The sequence below is a fragment of the Chamaea fasciata genome, unplaced genomic scaffold (genome assembly GCF_029207755.1).
Source record: "Chamaea fasciata isolate MVZ Bird 193981 ecotype frontalis unplaced genomic scaffold, bChaFas1.0.hap1 SCAF_7, whole genome shotgun sequence".
NCBI lineage: Eukaryota > Metazoa > Chordata > Aves > Passeriformes > Sylviidae > Chamaea > Chamaea fasciata.
Window position 1 is genome coordinate 19,668,138 of NW_027094092.1, and position 14,919 is coordinate 19,683,056.

The 14,919-nt window shown below is 38.1% G+C and overlaps 1 protein-coding gene across 6 annotated transcripts in view; it reads left to right on the top strand.

Annotated features, from left to right (window-relative positions):
• IFTAP (intraflagellar transport associated protein) overlaps positions 1–11,007 on the top strand; it is a 39,274-nt gene extending 28,267 nt beyond the window's left edge. For 4 of the 6 annotated variants that reach the window (XM_066187870.1, XM_066187868.1, XM_066187867.1 and 1 more), the window contains 2 exons: positions 3,752–3,882; positions 10,391–11,007. In XM_066187870.1, the coding sequence (XP_066043967.1) occupies positions 3,752–3,882; positions 10,391–10,519 (260 nt within the window). In that variant the 3' untranslated portion in view covers positions 10,520–11,007. Of the gene's footprint in view, positions 1–3,751; positions 3,883–5,968; positions 6,092–10,390 lie in introns of those variants that run through there. The other 2 variants (XM_066187869.1, XM_066187866.1) reach the window with 2 other exon arrangements.
• The last annotated feature ends 3,912 nt before the right edge of the window (positions 11,008–14,919 follow it).

The window sequence follows — 14,919 nt, forward strand, 5'->3', positions numbered from 1 at the left end:
GTTTGATGGCACTGTACTGAAAGCTTGAAACGGGCAGTGCTTTGCATTGTGGGACCTTGGCACAGTAAACCATGGTTGGCAAAGTGAAATTGCTGCCCTAAACCATAGCTTTAATGCATCATGTAGAGACAGCATGGGCACAGCGTACTGTAATCTCTCTTTCTCCCTGAATTTAATCTCTAACTGTAAGGAGCTTAAGGCAACAATAGAGATGATCAGGCTTTCTCCAGGGATGGATGGATTCTGCCTAGTTCCTCTGTTTTGGCAACAGGAATTTCCAGGACTGGTTACAAATTTCTTGCTGCAGGGCTTGAGGGATAGCTGGGTTATAATAGGTAATATTTGAATAAAGTACCAAATATGTAAAAGAATGTCTGGAGATCTTGAGTGTGCTATTGTTTAAATACAGGGGAAGATTAAAAGAGGGCTAATGAAATGTGTGGTTGAGGCTTCATAGGCAAGGATATAATTGTTCCATCCTAATCCAGCTTGGGGCACTGAAGTGCTGCTAACTTGTCTTTTCAAAGTCCCAGTTGTCTGTAACCCTGCAGAGGCTGAGGAGAACCTGATTGACTCAGTTACTTTGAAGCTGAGGCCAAGCATAACTATTGATTATTTAAATAATTCTTTAGGCAAATTATATCAACATCTGTTATTTTTCGTAATCTGTGCCTCTCCATTATATCTTGAACCTATGCTTACATCCAGAAAAATCGGGTTGAGGAAGAGGATTCAAAGTTAAATGAAGTGGATTTTTTAAAATATGGGGCTCCCCCCCGGCTGGTGAATCCCTTTCTTGTTTTTCTTCTCCAGTCTCTGCAATCCATTTAACACTGCCTTGAGATGATTTCACACTAGACAGCTCTTTGGGACTAACAGCCTGAAGCATGAGAATTAGAGGAGACTGCAAAATTTAGCTTTTAAGCTTTTTTTTATCACTCTCTTCTCAACTCCCCATCAACAGCATTTTTGTGAAATGTAGTGTCTGAAAGTGGTAAAACCTGTGTCAGTGTATATATAGCTGTCAGTGTATATATAGCTGGGCATCGTTTGGCTACAGTAAAATTATAGACAAAACTTTGAACTTCCTCACTCTTGAAAATTAAAAGCGGACTTGTGCCAGTAGATTATTTTTTTCTGTACTCATAATTGATGTCTATGGTACACAATAAGCAAAAAACTCCCAACTCAGCAGTGTTGACAGATTTAGTAATCACTTTCTGGGATGCAGTAGCGAGGGACTAAAGAGTATTGTTCACTTTCCAAATATGCCATCATTAGAGTATGCTGGACTTGAGTAAAATTGTCAGCTATATCATCCAGAGAGTTGATTCTTCATGGTATGAGAGGTGCATTTCAAAATGTCTTCTCAGGTTTTTTGGTATCACTGCCTGTTCAGTTATCTCTATATATGGTGCTGTTGGCAGTATCCAAAGCTTTCCTGTTGCTAATTAATCACCTCCACAGAGAACATAATTAGCCCCTTAATTAGGATCATCATCCAGTAGTGCTGTAGCAGCAGCCTAAACAAGCTGTGAGGTACTGGCTAGAACTTACAATAGCCTGGAGTTCCTTTGGGTGCTCCCACTGAGAAGGACGACTGTCAAAACTCTCTAATTTTTCTCTCTGAAGGGGTTTCTTTATTAAACATTATCAGGGAAAGCAGTGTTTGCCAATTAGACTTTCATATGCTGTCACACAGCCAGGATAGAGAGAGACAAAGCTCATTTCTGGCATGTCTACTGGCAAACAAAGGTTGATTACATTCTTAGGGGGTGATTGAAGGGAATTGGAAACATTGTTTGCATTACTAACAAGCCTTAAAATGTGGAATTGACATTCTGAGTATGACAAGCACTTCTTGGTAAAGGCAAAAATAAATTTCGTTCTGTTGTCCTAATTCTTAAGAGTTATCTTTCTGAGCCATTGCCAGGCTGTTGCATAACAGTGCTTCCTCCTCATCTTCTCACTGCAGACTGGTCTGTTGAGAGGGAGAAGCTCTTAGTGCAGAAATAATCAGTGTTTGTATCAGCAGGTGATTAAAACCTCTAGATGTCCAGACTTCCCTTACTTTAGTAAGGATTTAGATTTAGGTTGCAAGTTTGAAACAATAGTGGAAGATGCCACTGTCTTCAAATGAGCATTCACGTCTTCCTTCTGTCGTACAAATGCTTTTGATCCAAATTATGAAAAAAGCAGCTGCAGAGCATGTGTAGACCATAGCCTAGATACCTGTGGACTGTGCTGTCCTTTTCAGAAAGTTTTCTCATGTAACTGGTGCAGAATCCGAACAGATGCTATGCTGAGAACAAGGACTGAAAGCACTTAGATGGCTAGAGATAGACATAAACAACCAAGAGACTAGGGGTGAAAACAAACCCACTTATAGGTTAATCACAAAACAAGAGACGAAAATCCAGAAATGAAATACCCAAGGGAATTAATTCAACTCTTTTTAAAAGAGCATTCTACTTTGCAGTTCGAAGCCCTGCTGGCTTTTAAGTAGTACACTATTCCCAGAAGAAAACTAAATGAAGAATTTGATCATGGATTTTTTACGAAGACCCAGCTAGGAAATCTTCATTTTCAAATGCAGGTTCACAGGGGAATGAGAGGTCTGTAATTCCACTACTGTGGAAAAATTGTGCAGGTAGAGATAAATAGACACTTCATCTGTTTCACCCTGGATCTATGTACTCTCTTGTTGCTTCTATTAAACAACATTTAAGCAATGCTTTGAAAATTTTATCTGAGATTACAGGATAAATGTAAATGTAGTATAAAACTGTAAAGAAACTTGTGTATCAACTGAAAAAAATAGTAGGTAGATTTACATAATCCTTTGACTAAATTGCAAGGCATATGGTCCCCTTAAGTTCTTTCATAAAAACATTACTGAGACATGATGGACACATCTGTGCTGTGGCAGAGCTGAGATTGATTCATGTTAGAAGATATTTCTAAACCTAAGGCATATCCTTCTGATCTGTCACAGAATGCAAACCCACTGGTCCTGATATGAATGCTTTGCTGAAGTTTGTAAAAGAAAAGTGATTCAGAAAAGCTGTTCATTTGTGAACTGTGGAACAAATCCTGCCCATATGGAAAGGTTACATGTCACTCCATCCCATATATGGGGGCGTCCTCTGAAGTACCTCTTTTTGGAAAGCTCAAGGAGAAACAAACATCCGTGAAATACCCTTAGAGAAGAGAGTCATCTGGCGCTGTAGTGGAGAATATTAGTAGTCCTACCAGGTATTTTTACTTAATGTTCTGTGAGATTATACTAGGATGCTTTGCAATTATTCTTTATGCCCAATGTACAGGTGGTGAAGCTCTAGCTAAAGAGAAATGAATGAGCCTGCCTAGCTCATCAGTGGCAGACGAGGTGTTTTATACTTCTGCTGCAGACGTCTCTGCTGAAGACTTTCCATCTTTGCTCTGAAAGAAAGGAGTGTAATCCCAGGTGCTCTCTGGGTTTAAGAGCATCTGTATCCAGATTTTAATTCAACACCCTTAAGAAAGAAGAGCTACCTGTCCAGACAAGTTTTATTTTTCCTTAGTACAGTATTACTATCTAGATTTTAGCTCAGGACTGTGTGGATCTGTTTTAATGATAGCTTATGCAATAACAAGTACATCACACTGACTAACAAGCTACTGCCCATGTCTGAGCACTAAAGGATTTTAACAGGATTTTTGCTAATTTATGCATTGAATGGAAGGTTAATGTTGACTCTTTTTTATTCAGCAGGGTCATTAGTTCTCCCAGGAGAGGTGGAAGAGACAGTGACTTGCTGTACACCCTTCTTTGATAAGCCTATTCAGCCGAAGTTCAGAGCCTTGTCAGTTCCCCAGCCACCAGACAGCAAAGCCCAAGAGGTATGAGGTCAGATGTATTCATTCAAACTTTGGGGGTTTGGGGTATTTTTATTTTTCCTTTTGGCTTCTACTGTTTTTTCCACAAGAACAGAGAGATATAGATATGGTATGTGGAACTGCTGTGAGTTAACGAGTCATATTATTAATTTTTAAATGAATAATGAATTCTTAAATATGTTAAGAATTGAAATAAACACTCTATTTTGTCTTACACACTGCTAATATGTAATCTTACATTTTCAAAATGTGTACTTCAATACTTCAAGTGGTATGTGGGTTTTTTAATATTTAATTCATGTAACTCACGGAATATTCAAGTAAGCCCTTGCACTTTTAAGCCTTTTAGCAATCCTTATTTACGTAGAATGATGGACCATTTTATTTTCCAGTGATCTCATGATCTTACGGCATACTCATTGGCTTAATATAGGAGCCATTTCTGCAGCAGGGAGGTGGTGAATGATCCCTTTAACATGACACTTAAAAGAAAAAGAAAAAAAGGTTTTAGAATATATTGTGGTCAGAATTAAGATCTGGTCCCTTGGAAATCAGTAGTTGCTAGATGCTGCTGAGAAACTACATTGTCAGGGTATGGTGTGTAAAGGCTTGCTTTATGGCCTCTGAGCCTTTTAATCAGACACAGTCAGTGCAAGCTTTAATTTAGAATTGCTGTCTCCCTCCAGAAATTCAGTTCTTCTCAAATTGCAACAGAAGGTGTGGATTGCTCACAGGCTTATTTTAAGTCATTAAGCTTCCTATCCAAATAGTCGGCGTGAGCATTAACTTTGGGGGTGTTTCTATTACAGAGAATTCTTCACTGCTCTTTTCCCTTGCCTGATCATTGCAACAGAAGCTGAAGTTAGCTTCCAGCTAAAGTGGGCCAGTTTTGATAGTTTCATATGCTTATTGATGTTCCCATGAGGCTTAAATCAAGTTTATAAATTATGCGTGACCAATGAAGGTTTGGTGTTATAGCACTGCATATGGTGCCTCCTTTCCTGGGCTCAGTTGTGTTTAGTTCCTTGCAATAAACTCTTTACTATAAGGAAGAACTCTGCTTTGGGAGAAAGTAGATGTTCTAAAATGACCTTTCAAGCTTTAATACCTACCATTCTGTGAATAAAAATACTCACTCTTTTCCCTAAGGATTGACATAATTCAAGGTTTTTGCCTTTAGTTATATCCATTGGACACAAAATAACACCCGAAGAACTAGAATGAGGTATTATAGCTTTCTCATTTCATAACTTCTGTAGAGAAGAAGGAGGGTTGTAGCAGCCTGCAGTGTTCATAAAGGACTGCATATGATTCTTTTAACTGTAATTCATGAAAAATAGATAAAGATCCAACTGCATGCAAAATTCATTTCCATTTGAGGGAAATTTGGGTTATGAAAGAAACTGAGTATTATTACATTGGCTATGAGTTGCCGCATTTTTCAAGAAGAAAGACAATTTTCACAACCATTTGGTTAGTGCCAGGCTACTTTAAATGAAGGCAGTCTTTCCCCTAAATTATAAACATATTTTTACCTTCATTTAGATAATATAACTGTGGCCTGATTTTTAGAACTTTCAAGACTGAACAGGTCCATTTTAAAGTGCCTCAGTGCTTCAAATTGTCATTGCCTTGAAAATTAAGTCTTGCATTGCTTATGGCAGGACTGGTTTAGAAAGAAAAAAATATTTTCCCTGGAGACATCTCTGCTTTAAAATGAGACTGTTCTCTGTCCATCAAAACAAATCTGTTAGGGAAGGGCAACATAATGTGGCTGCCTAATTGGTTTTCTTAGAATGTGGAAGACCATTCTGTATGAAGAATAGCAGGATGAGAAATGCCTATGCTATGGAAACACCTGTGAGGCACTTTAGGGTAGGTAAATTGTGTCTCTCTTAACATATTGCTAGGGAAAGTTTAAAAAAAGAGGCTCTGCTAAGACCCAATTTATAACTTGGATAATTGTTAAAGAGCATCTTGTCTCCCTGAAAATGTTTTTCTGTCAAAAGGTGTTAAGAAGTGGCTTAGTGAATGACAAATTATTTGTGTTGTCCTCCAGTGTTGCTTCATCTTTCTTTCTTCCCTTTAGACATAAATATATTTCAAGATTTCAATATCGACAGTGGAGCATACATGACCTCCCACAGGCTACTGCAAATTGAACCAGCATTCATTCTATGTTTGAAGTACATTATCACAGAACATTTCCCTCCCTTACCCAGAAATTTATTTTCTACTTTATTTTATTCTTTCATAAAAGATAAAATAGTATTTTTATGTCTTAATGCCTGCTTCCGTGTGTCTTTTTTCATTCTTATTTCCCTCTGCATACACGTGTGCAGTTGATGCGTATTTTCCATCCTCTTGCTATAAACATGCAATCAAAGTGGGATTCATCTCACCTAACTTCAGCTTTAAATTTAGTTTTAGTCCTCCAGTCCCCAAGAGGCAGAGATAAGCAACTCCAGAAAGTGATTAATCCCACTTGCTGTAGGAATTTGTTGTAGGATCTGTAATGAATCTCCATCCGCAAGCTCGGGCTAGACTATTTTTGGCTAATTGACTACCTTAGTCTTTAAACCTAATTTTTATATGGTTGGGATTCGGAAGGAAGAATTCTGCCCTTCTATTCTCCTTTATTTGTCTGTAGTTTGAGCATTCAAAAAAGTATTTAGCATGTGTGTCATTTTATCTGAATCTGTGGCACGGCAGCATTTATCCCCTAAAATACAACTTCCATTGAGTCCCTTCGGTTAAAGTTTTACTGATAGGCCTCAGCTGAGGTTTGTTTCTGCCACGTGCTATGCATAAATGCAACAAGAACACAGAAGAACTTAAAGACAGGATTGACTAAGTCAAAGAAGATGGAAGAGTTATATCTTCTCAGAGGCCAGGAAAGACACAGAGATTGAATGACTTGTCCAGAATGATGAAGCAGAAGTGGAAAATTGGCCAAGATTTATTCACTTCTAGTTCAGTGCCCCAAGCTCAAACAAACTTCTTTTCTCCCAGGTACCCCAAGATATAGTAAGCTTATATGAGATCATAGCATATATGCCTTCCCCCCACTTCTTTTTTTAATTTATTTATTGTTAGTGAACTAGGGAGTTTTCCCTTGAGCATGCAATGAAATCACTGGTGAGTCTACGTGCAAGCTTTTCATAATTTGAACAAGTGAATCATAGAGTGCCGTTATTACACAGAAATACAAATTTTAGAAGGACAGAGACAAGCTGTTCTGCTAAGTGTAACTCCACACAGATTAATAAAAGAACTGAGTTGCCAATTATTAATAGACTTTTGAAAATGTCAACTTTAAGGTGTTTTATTTGCAATATTATTTTGTAAAACAACCTCTAGCAAAATATTTAAGTTATTAATATGAATATTACAATTTCCCTCCTTTAATTTCAACATGCAGGAACTTTAAATGAAAGTGATTTTTTTCTTCAGAGAGTAAACCACAGAAGCAATCTTAAGCAAACTGGCAGTTTTCTAATAGAGCAGGATTCTATTCCCAGAGAGCTCTAAAAAAGATTTCAATTAGATGTTAAATTAGACACCTGAAATTCACATATTTCTCTCAGCTCCTTAGGCAAAAATAACAAGATAATAACTTGATCAGCTTGGAGGATTCAGTGTTCTATTGTAAAATGTCTTCCTTTTGACACAGAACAAAATTGCAGTTTGCAGTATGTTTTAGATTGCTTGTCTTCATGGAAGAAGACAATGGTTTCTTGGGAGAAGAAAAAAAGGAATCCCTAATGCTTTGAGTATTCATTTGAGAGATGAAGCACACTGGTAAATATGCAGTGTGAACAAACTTTTCAAATGTGCAATGAGTGGGTAACAGAGAGATTGTTAACAGGGTGAAGTTGGGTATGTTTTATTTTGGCATCTAATTTCAGTTAGCATTGTGGGGTCGAGTTCTGTAAACAAAAGTTTTTCCAGTATTTTGCTGTGTCTGCACAAAATGTTCCTGGAATGACATGAGAGGCCAAGATAAGGTCAGGGTGGATATGTGCATACTTTCTGTAACTCTGTTGACAGAGGAAAACAGATTTGCTTTTGTGAAATCCCTATAAAGGCTTACTGTAGTTTGAACTCTTCTTAGCTGAGTTACCTCAGATGTGTGTCGTGGTTTAACCCTGGGCAGACGCCAAGCCTCACAGCCACTCACTTGCTCCCCACCAGCGGGACTGGGAGAGAATCACAAGGGTAAACTAGAAAACTCAGGTATTGAGATAAAGGCAGTTTAATAGAGAAAGTAAAAGCCACATGCAGAGGCAAAGCAAACCAAGGAATTAATTCACTGCCTCCTACAGGTGGGCAGGTGCTCAACCATCCTCAGGAGAGCGGGGCCCCACCACATGTGATGGTCACTTGGGAAGACAAAGGACATCACTCCAAACTCCCTTTTTCTTCTTCTTCCTCCCACTTTATGCACTGATGACATATCATGTAGTGTAGAATATCCCTTTGGACACCTGCCCCAGCTGTGTCTCCTCCCATGTACCCCCAACTGTCACCACTGTGACTGTACAAGAAGCAGAAAAGGCCTTGACTCTGTGTGAGCCCTGCTCAGCAATAACAAAAACATCTCTGTATTTATCAACCCTGTGTTCAAACCCAAAACACAGCCTCATACCAGTCACTGTGAAGGAAGTTAACTCTACCCTGGTCAAAACCAGCACAATGTTGTAAAAAATACTGTTACAATCAAAACAACTGAAAAATATTTGTGCCTTGCACTGTATTTTAGAAGAGTGCTTTGGGTTTCTGCAAATGAAACACAGGTAGTAGAACCCTGGTTGCTGCTACCATTTGTTAGCCAGTTGCTGATAATCTTATTGATAAGGAATTCTACAAGGCTTTGCCTGTGGAAAAGATGAAAATTAACATGAATATGCTGAGGAGGTCAAGGAGTTTGCTTTATCTTGAATGGGAGTGACAGTCTGTGTGCAGACTTTATGTCCTGTTAACATTTTTCAAATGGGCTATTTATAAAAGTTAATGATGGTTTACCTGAAGTAGTCTATGGACACAAGCAAGATAATCTTTGTGTGCAGAATGAATAGTGTTTTCTAGACCAATTCTATCTACAAAGTTTTTCCCATTTATAAGTGCCCATGGTCTACACATCTGCATCCAGTATTATTTGGCTGCTCCAACGTGTAAGCCAGATCCCTAGAAAACTGAGCAATATAGATGATTAATAAAATTATACAACCCCAGAAAAATTATTTCCTGTTTATTGATGCAACATTACAGTTTATTAATAAAGGATGTAGATACTACCCATATGCTCTTTGCCATGTCTGTCAAGTACTCAGCCTGCAGAGAGAAATCCAGCTACCACTTCTCTGACTTACTAGATGGCATTAACTGTGTCAATGCTGCTTCTTGCAAAATGTCACATCAAGTTGTGCAGGGTACTGTGCCTTCTAAACTGAGCAGTCATCATAGGATGGTGAGTGTTCTTCCTGGTCTTCAGCAAGTAGTACATGTATTCCTAATTTCGTGTACATCACTAGTCATGGGCTTCACCAAGGAATTGTCAGAAGTTTGAAAAAATAAGCATGTGTTTAAATGTTTTGCTGATTTGGTGCTGAAGTACTTAAATGTTTGAAATACATTTCTAGACAATTTATATTAGCTTCTTATGGGATAGGGAACATTCCTACACAGCTTTAATATTGAAGATATGTCTCCTGTGTTGCCCTGGAATTCATTTTATGTAACTGCTTACTATAAACCTTTCATGTTGTGGCCCCCTGCAGTTTCTTATCAGCATGGACTCTGCCACAGTTACTTGTTTTCATTGTTTTATTTTATAGGCAGAGTGTTTATTCTAAGATATTTCAACCAAAAGCAATGCAGAAATGCTATACAATGTGTCAACAAAGCACGTATTGGCAAATGCAGTCAGATTCTTATGTTCATCATGCAAGAAATGCAAACTAGCCAATTCCATGTCTCTGAGATGGTGAAAAAAATTATTGGAGTTTGAACATTGATTATGTGTCATTTTGCTCATTGCAGGCCTTTCCTTCATGTTACATTAGTATCAGATGCATGTATGGTGAAGCTTTATGTAATACTTGAAGCTTTATGTAATGCTAGCCCAAATTTTGATGAAATAGAATCTGTCTTTGAAATTTAACATAGCTGCATATAATATGTCCATGTCCCCACAGCCTTGCTGCTACAAGTGGCAGGGATATAATAGATGTGTGCAAGGGAGGTTTTTAGATTCCTTGCCTTGAGCAAAATTAGTTAATGATATTCATTCAGATACAGTACAGTACAAATGGGGCACACTAAATGGCTTAAATTAGGTCAAGTCGAATAATTGAATTTATTCTTTTACTTAAAAAGAGCTTAATCAGCTGAGAGTGTTAGAGTCAGAAAAAAATAGTTTAATTAAATATTAATTAGAAGTTTATATTTTGTGCTTCCTTATTTTCACTTGCAGCAGCATTATTTATGTATTTGTTTTTCCTCATTACAGGTACTGGGCGATGATGTTCAACCATTCTCACTTGATGAAGAATTTGATTATGACAATGTGGCACTGACCCCGAAGTTCCCTGAAGCTGAGCTGAAGGCCATTATAGAGTTGTCTGAAGAGAAAACATGAGCTGAAGTCTGAGTCAAAGGTGTTCTGTGCAGGGCTGTAGGAATGACCTTTTTATGGGATGAATGTAGCTCCTCGTTGTATCCTTATTTAGTGATCTTATCTGCATGGCCAGTAAATGACATCCCCAAGATTTGTCATTTATTCTGTCTAGGTGCCTTGGATCCTGTACTGGCTCAAGATAGGTGTGCTGGAGTGACTTCTCCATAGGAGCCAAACAAGCTGGTGGATTTCAGAATGGCATTGTGGCTACTCTTGCTTATATCTGGTACTGACTTGGCTCCTGAGTAGTACAAAGCTGGTCCTAAAGCTGCCTTTTACCTCATTTTTTCAGTAATGCAATTAAGAGCTTTTTAACAGCTGACAAAACAGTCCATGAACTCTTCAAATGTATAGAGATACATGAGTGAATAAATCTGGGAATGTTTTTTTTCTTCGTCTTTTGAGTTACTTCAGTTTGTCAAAAAATAAATATTCCTGTTTCCAACAAACTGTTAGTGTTGATCAAAGTTGACGTGGTACAACTCCTAAAATTAAAACAGTAACTGCTCAAACCACCCCCCCCTCCCCCCACACACAGAGAGAAAAAACAGCGATCTCATCCATTAAAGGAACTGGCATTGAAAGGCTGTCAGATTTTACATTTTTTCACAAGAGATGATTCCAAATAGCAGCTTATAGCTTACAGTATGCATCACTGAAATACAGCAAGCTGGAGTTGTGTGAAGGTCAGCCATATGGGTGGCAGAGAAGAGTGTGTGTCTCTGACACAAGGTAGTATGTACTCCTTCTCTGAAGAGTTTGGAATCCTTTGTTTTCAGCCAACTGTGGAGGCTTTGCTGTTGAGGCTTGGTTTAACATCACAATGCTGCATTGTATTTTTGGTCATTTTCTGGTGTAACTACATTCACTGAAGTTTACTGACCAACATTTTGTCCTTGACCTCTGTTATTTCTGAAGTGGGTGGTTAGCATGGTAAGTATGGGAAGAGTGCCTGAGCAGACTGACGGGGCACCAAACCATAGATTTGTTTAAAGGCTGTGGATGAATCTTCTGTGGCCAGTTGGCTGCTTCATTGTCAGTAATTTACAAAAGCAAAGAAAGGTCTTCTGATGTTCCAAAGGAGATTTTCTGGATCAGTGATTTTGTAAACCATAACCATGCTCTACTGAAATCTGAATAGCATTGGTTTTGAGGAATGGTATTTACCTTGATTAGGGGATATAATTTAAGAGTCAGATTCAAAAAAAAAAAAAACCCTAGAAAAGAAATAGCTCTCATAGAAGATAGTTAAGGAGACTGATACAAAATTACAGGTATGTTGTATAGAAAAGCTGGTTTGTAGGGGATGTTTCTGGTAGAAGGTAATGAGAATTTTTTTTAACACCTACAGTGAAAAAGATGCCTGTGCTGTAGTTAAAATGTTTTTAAAAATGCTGGCTGTGTAGCAGATTCTGCTGGGTGTTACGGAACTTTTTAAAATGTGAATTTATTTTAATTCAATAAAGTGTTTTGTTGGACCCAGGGTATTTCAAATTAAATGGTTTAGATCCAACTGGTGTTTTCCAGTGAAACTTTAAGATAAAAATTTCTGAACAGATTTAATTATTAATTCATCTCCTTCTGAAGGACACAGATAATGTGTGTAAGTCAGAAGGATAAGAAGTAAGTTCTGGAAGAGCTCCATAACAAATCTGGGAGAAAGAAATGGAGAAGTGCTGTGTAATGATAGCAAGGTCAGCCTTTGAAAGCCTCAACAGAAAAGTAAGGGAGTCAACCTCATTAACATATGTATGTATAGGAAAGATAAAGTAAGGAACCTTCTGTCTGAGGGATCTCTCTGTACAGAGTTTGCTATCCTGTAGACAAAGAATCAGCCATGAAGGTGAACATTTGTTGCTTTGTGGAATGGTGAATTAGGTGCTCTTTGTGTGTGTTTTTTTAGAAAAGCGTGAGTCACACAAATGAGAGATCAGTCCTGTGGGAATCCTATAGCCAGTAGAGTCAATGAGAAAACTTGTCTAGGGGTTTATAATATTCTTCAGGCCACATCAGCTCTGGAATCTCTTAAGTGCATTTGCTATTCATTTCATTATCAATTTTTCACTGTACATTAGGGATACATCCAGCTATTCAGTTCCTTCTCTCATAAGCAGATGATTCTTACCAAATGTTCGGAGTACCTATTATGCTCCATAAGTGTCGTTCAGTATAGTCATTATATGGTTTCCTTTGATATAAAGAAACACTTTGCTGCAGAATACCCAACAAAATTGGAACTCTTTAGTGGCATTCATCTTACACAGAGAAATGGGAATAATTCACTTACATTTATGCCACTCATGAGTTAGATTTTTACTCTTTGTTAACAGGCATGAATATCACAGTGAAGCTTAGGCAATATAGGCTACATTTTCTGTGCATGACATTTTATTGGCCTGCCCCTGTGGTTGTTTTTGGCTTGTACCAAATTTGATTACCTTTCACAGAGGAAGCATATTTTCCTCTTAGCCATTACCGGGTTGTCATTTTTAAGAACATACTTTATGTGCATGTTAAATTTTATACTTTCTCATGGAGTTAGTTACCTGGAATTGTTTTAGTGTTTGTGAGGTGGTTTGAAGTCTGAATAACATACATCTTTTCCTCTTGTAGCTTGTATTCTGTTTAATATTTTCAGCAGGAGTTGGCAAGGAACATTAATCTTTTCTATTTATGGCCTTTTCTAAACATTTCTCCTGTTTTTCAAAAGAATTAAAGGCAAAACTCTCACGGAACAGGAAACTTGGAGTGCTACTTGAGATCGACTTAGGGGCTGCTGCAGTAGGAAACAGCTTTCTCCCTACCACACTGACAAGGATTTTAGCTGCAATCTCTGACATTGGGTGAACCCATGGGAAGTGAAGGCTGTGTGATGCATCTTCCCAATCCCTTTGTAGTCATGACTTCATTGATGTCTAAAGTCCAGCAGAGATGTGCATCCTTGTCAGTCAGTGTGCTTATCTGTGTTGAACTTGTGGCTACCTTCGGTGTTGCCAGAAGGATACTGTTTCTCTCCACAGTCTTGATGGATCCTCATTTATGGGGAGGAACTATTTGTTTTAGGAATGCTTTGAATTTTATGAGAAGTAAATAATCCCTCCACTGGGGATGGAAACTGAAGGGTTGTTTCCTTGTCTGGCTGAGGTGAAAGCTGGGGTATTGTTGATGTTCAGGGTTAATGTTCACTTCTCATGACTGTAAAAGGAACAGTAATTATTTGTTGAGATAATGGTTATGAAAGAATGAGATAAAGACTGAAGAAATGCAAAGATATGCAGGCAAATCTGACTCAGACATTGTTATGGGTGTATTTCTGTTAATGCACGGAGGTATCCTGGTATACACTTGTATACACACAATGCCACTGTAGGAAAATAATTTTTAGTACGGAGAGTACCCACCAGATAATTCAGAACCTCATGAAGAAGATGGTGTGGAAACAAATCCCTGCTCTTATGGAAAAGACTGATCCTGTGGCCTTGATTTTCTGCTGCTATAAACTGGCAGTACTCCACTGAGGCCATTTGTATTCATACAGAGCAGACAGGAGTCTAGTATTTACAGTCTTAGCTGAAAGAATATGGAGCCAAATCAATTCCTGATTTAACTTCACTGAATATATAGTTATGTATATGACCCATTATCATTACGGGAAAAGATTTAAATGAAGAGCCAATGCAAATGAAATGTAAAAAACATATCTTGTAACTGTTCAGATACTACAAAGGTTCTTTTGGAGTTTCTGTAGTTGTGTGTGCTTAGAACATTGCTTTTTGCTTTAACAAAAATATCACATATATTTTCAAGTCAGGTGCAAATCATGAAACTTGATTACATACATAACTACTAAAGATTCTGACCTCTTTTAAAGTGGTTTTTTTTTTTCCCCCTCTGCCTCTTGACAAGGATTGGAAGTGAACTTAGCTCTATCTTGGAATTCTTTTTAAAATATCTGACATCCTTTATAAAAAACTTATCCTTTCTTATAAAGGTAGAGTCTCGGTTAGTGATGCTAACTCTAAATGCAGAAATAAAAATGGGAACAAATTCCTGGTTGCTCAGCAACTTCATTTGCATCATAGTGTGGGTAAACAGACATTTGGTGTACAAGTGTCTACTTGGATAGCAGGCTGATTTATATCCTGTTGTCCTATACTTCCAGTTTTACTTGGAAGTCTAAGCAGTAGCTCTGTCCCACCAGGGTGTGAGTGTTCACAGCCTTGCAAAGAGACTGTGTGACAATTCAGTTACACTGCCCGAAGCAGTGAAGCTTTGTGCTGGGGCTCCATGCACACTCCAGTACAGTTTAGGCAAGTGTGGCTGTTCACCTCTGTTCCGCAGAGATTTGTGTTACATCAGCA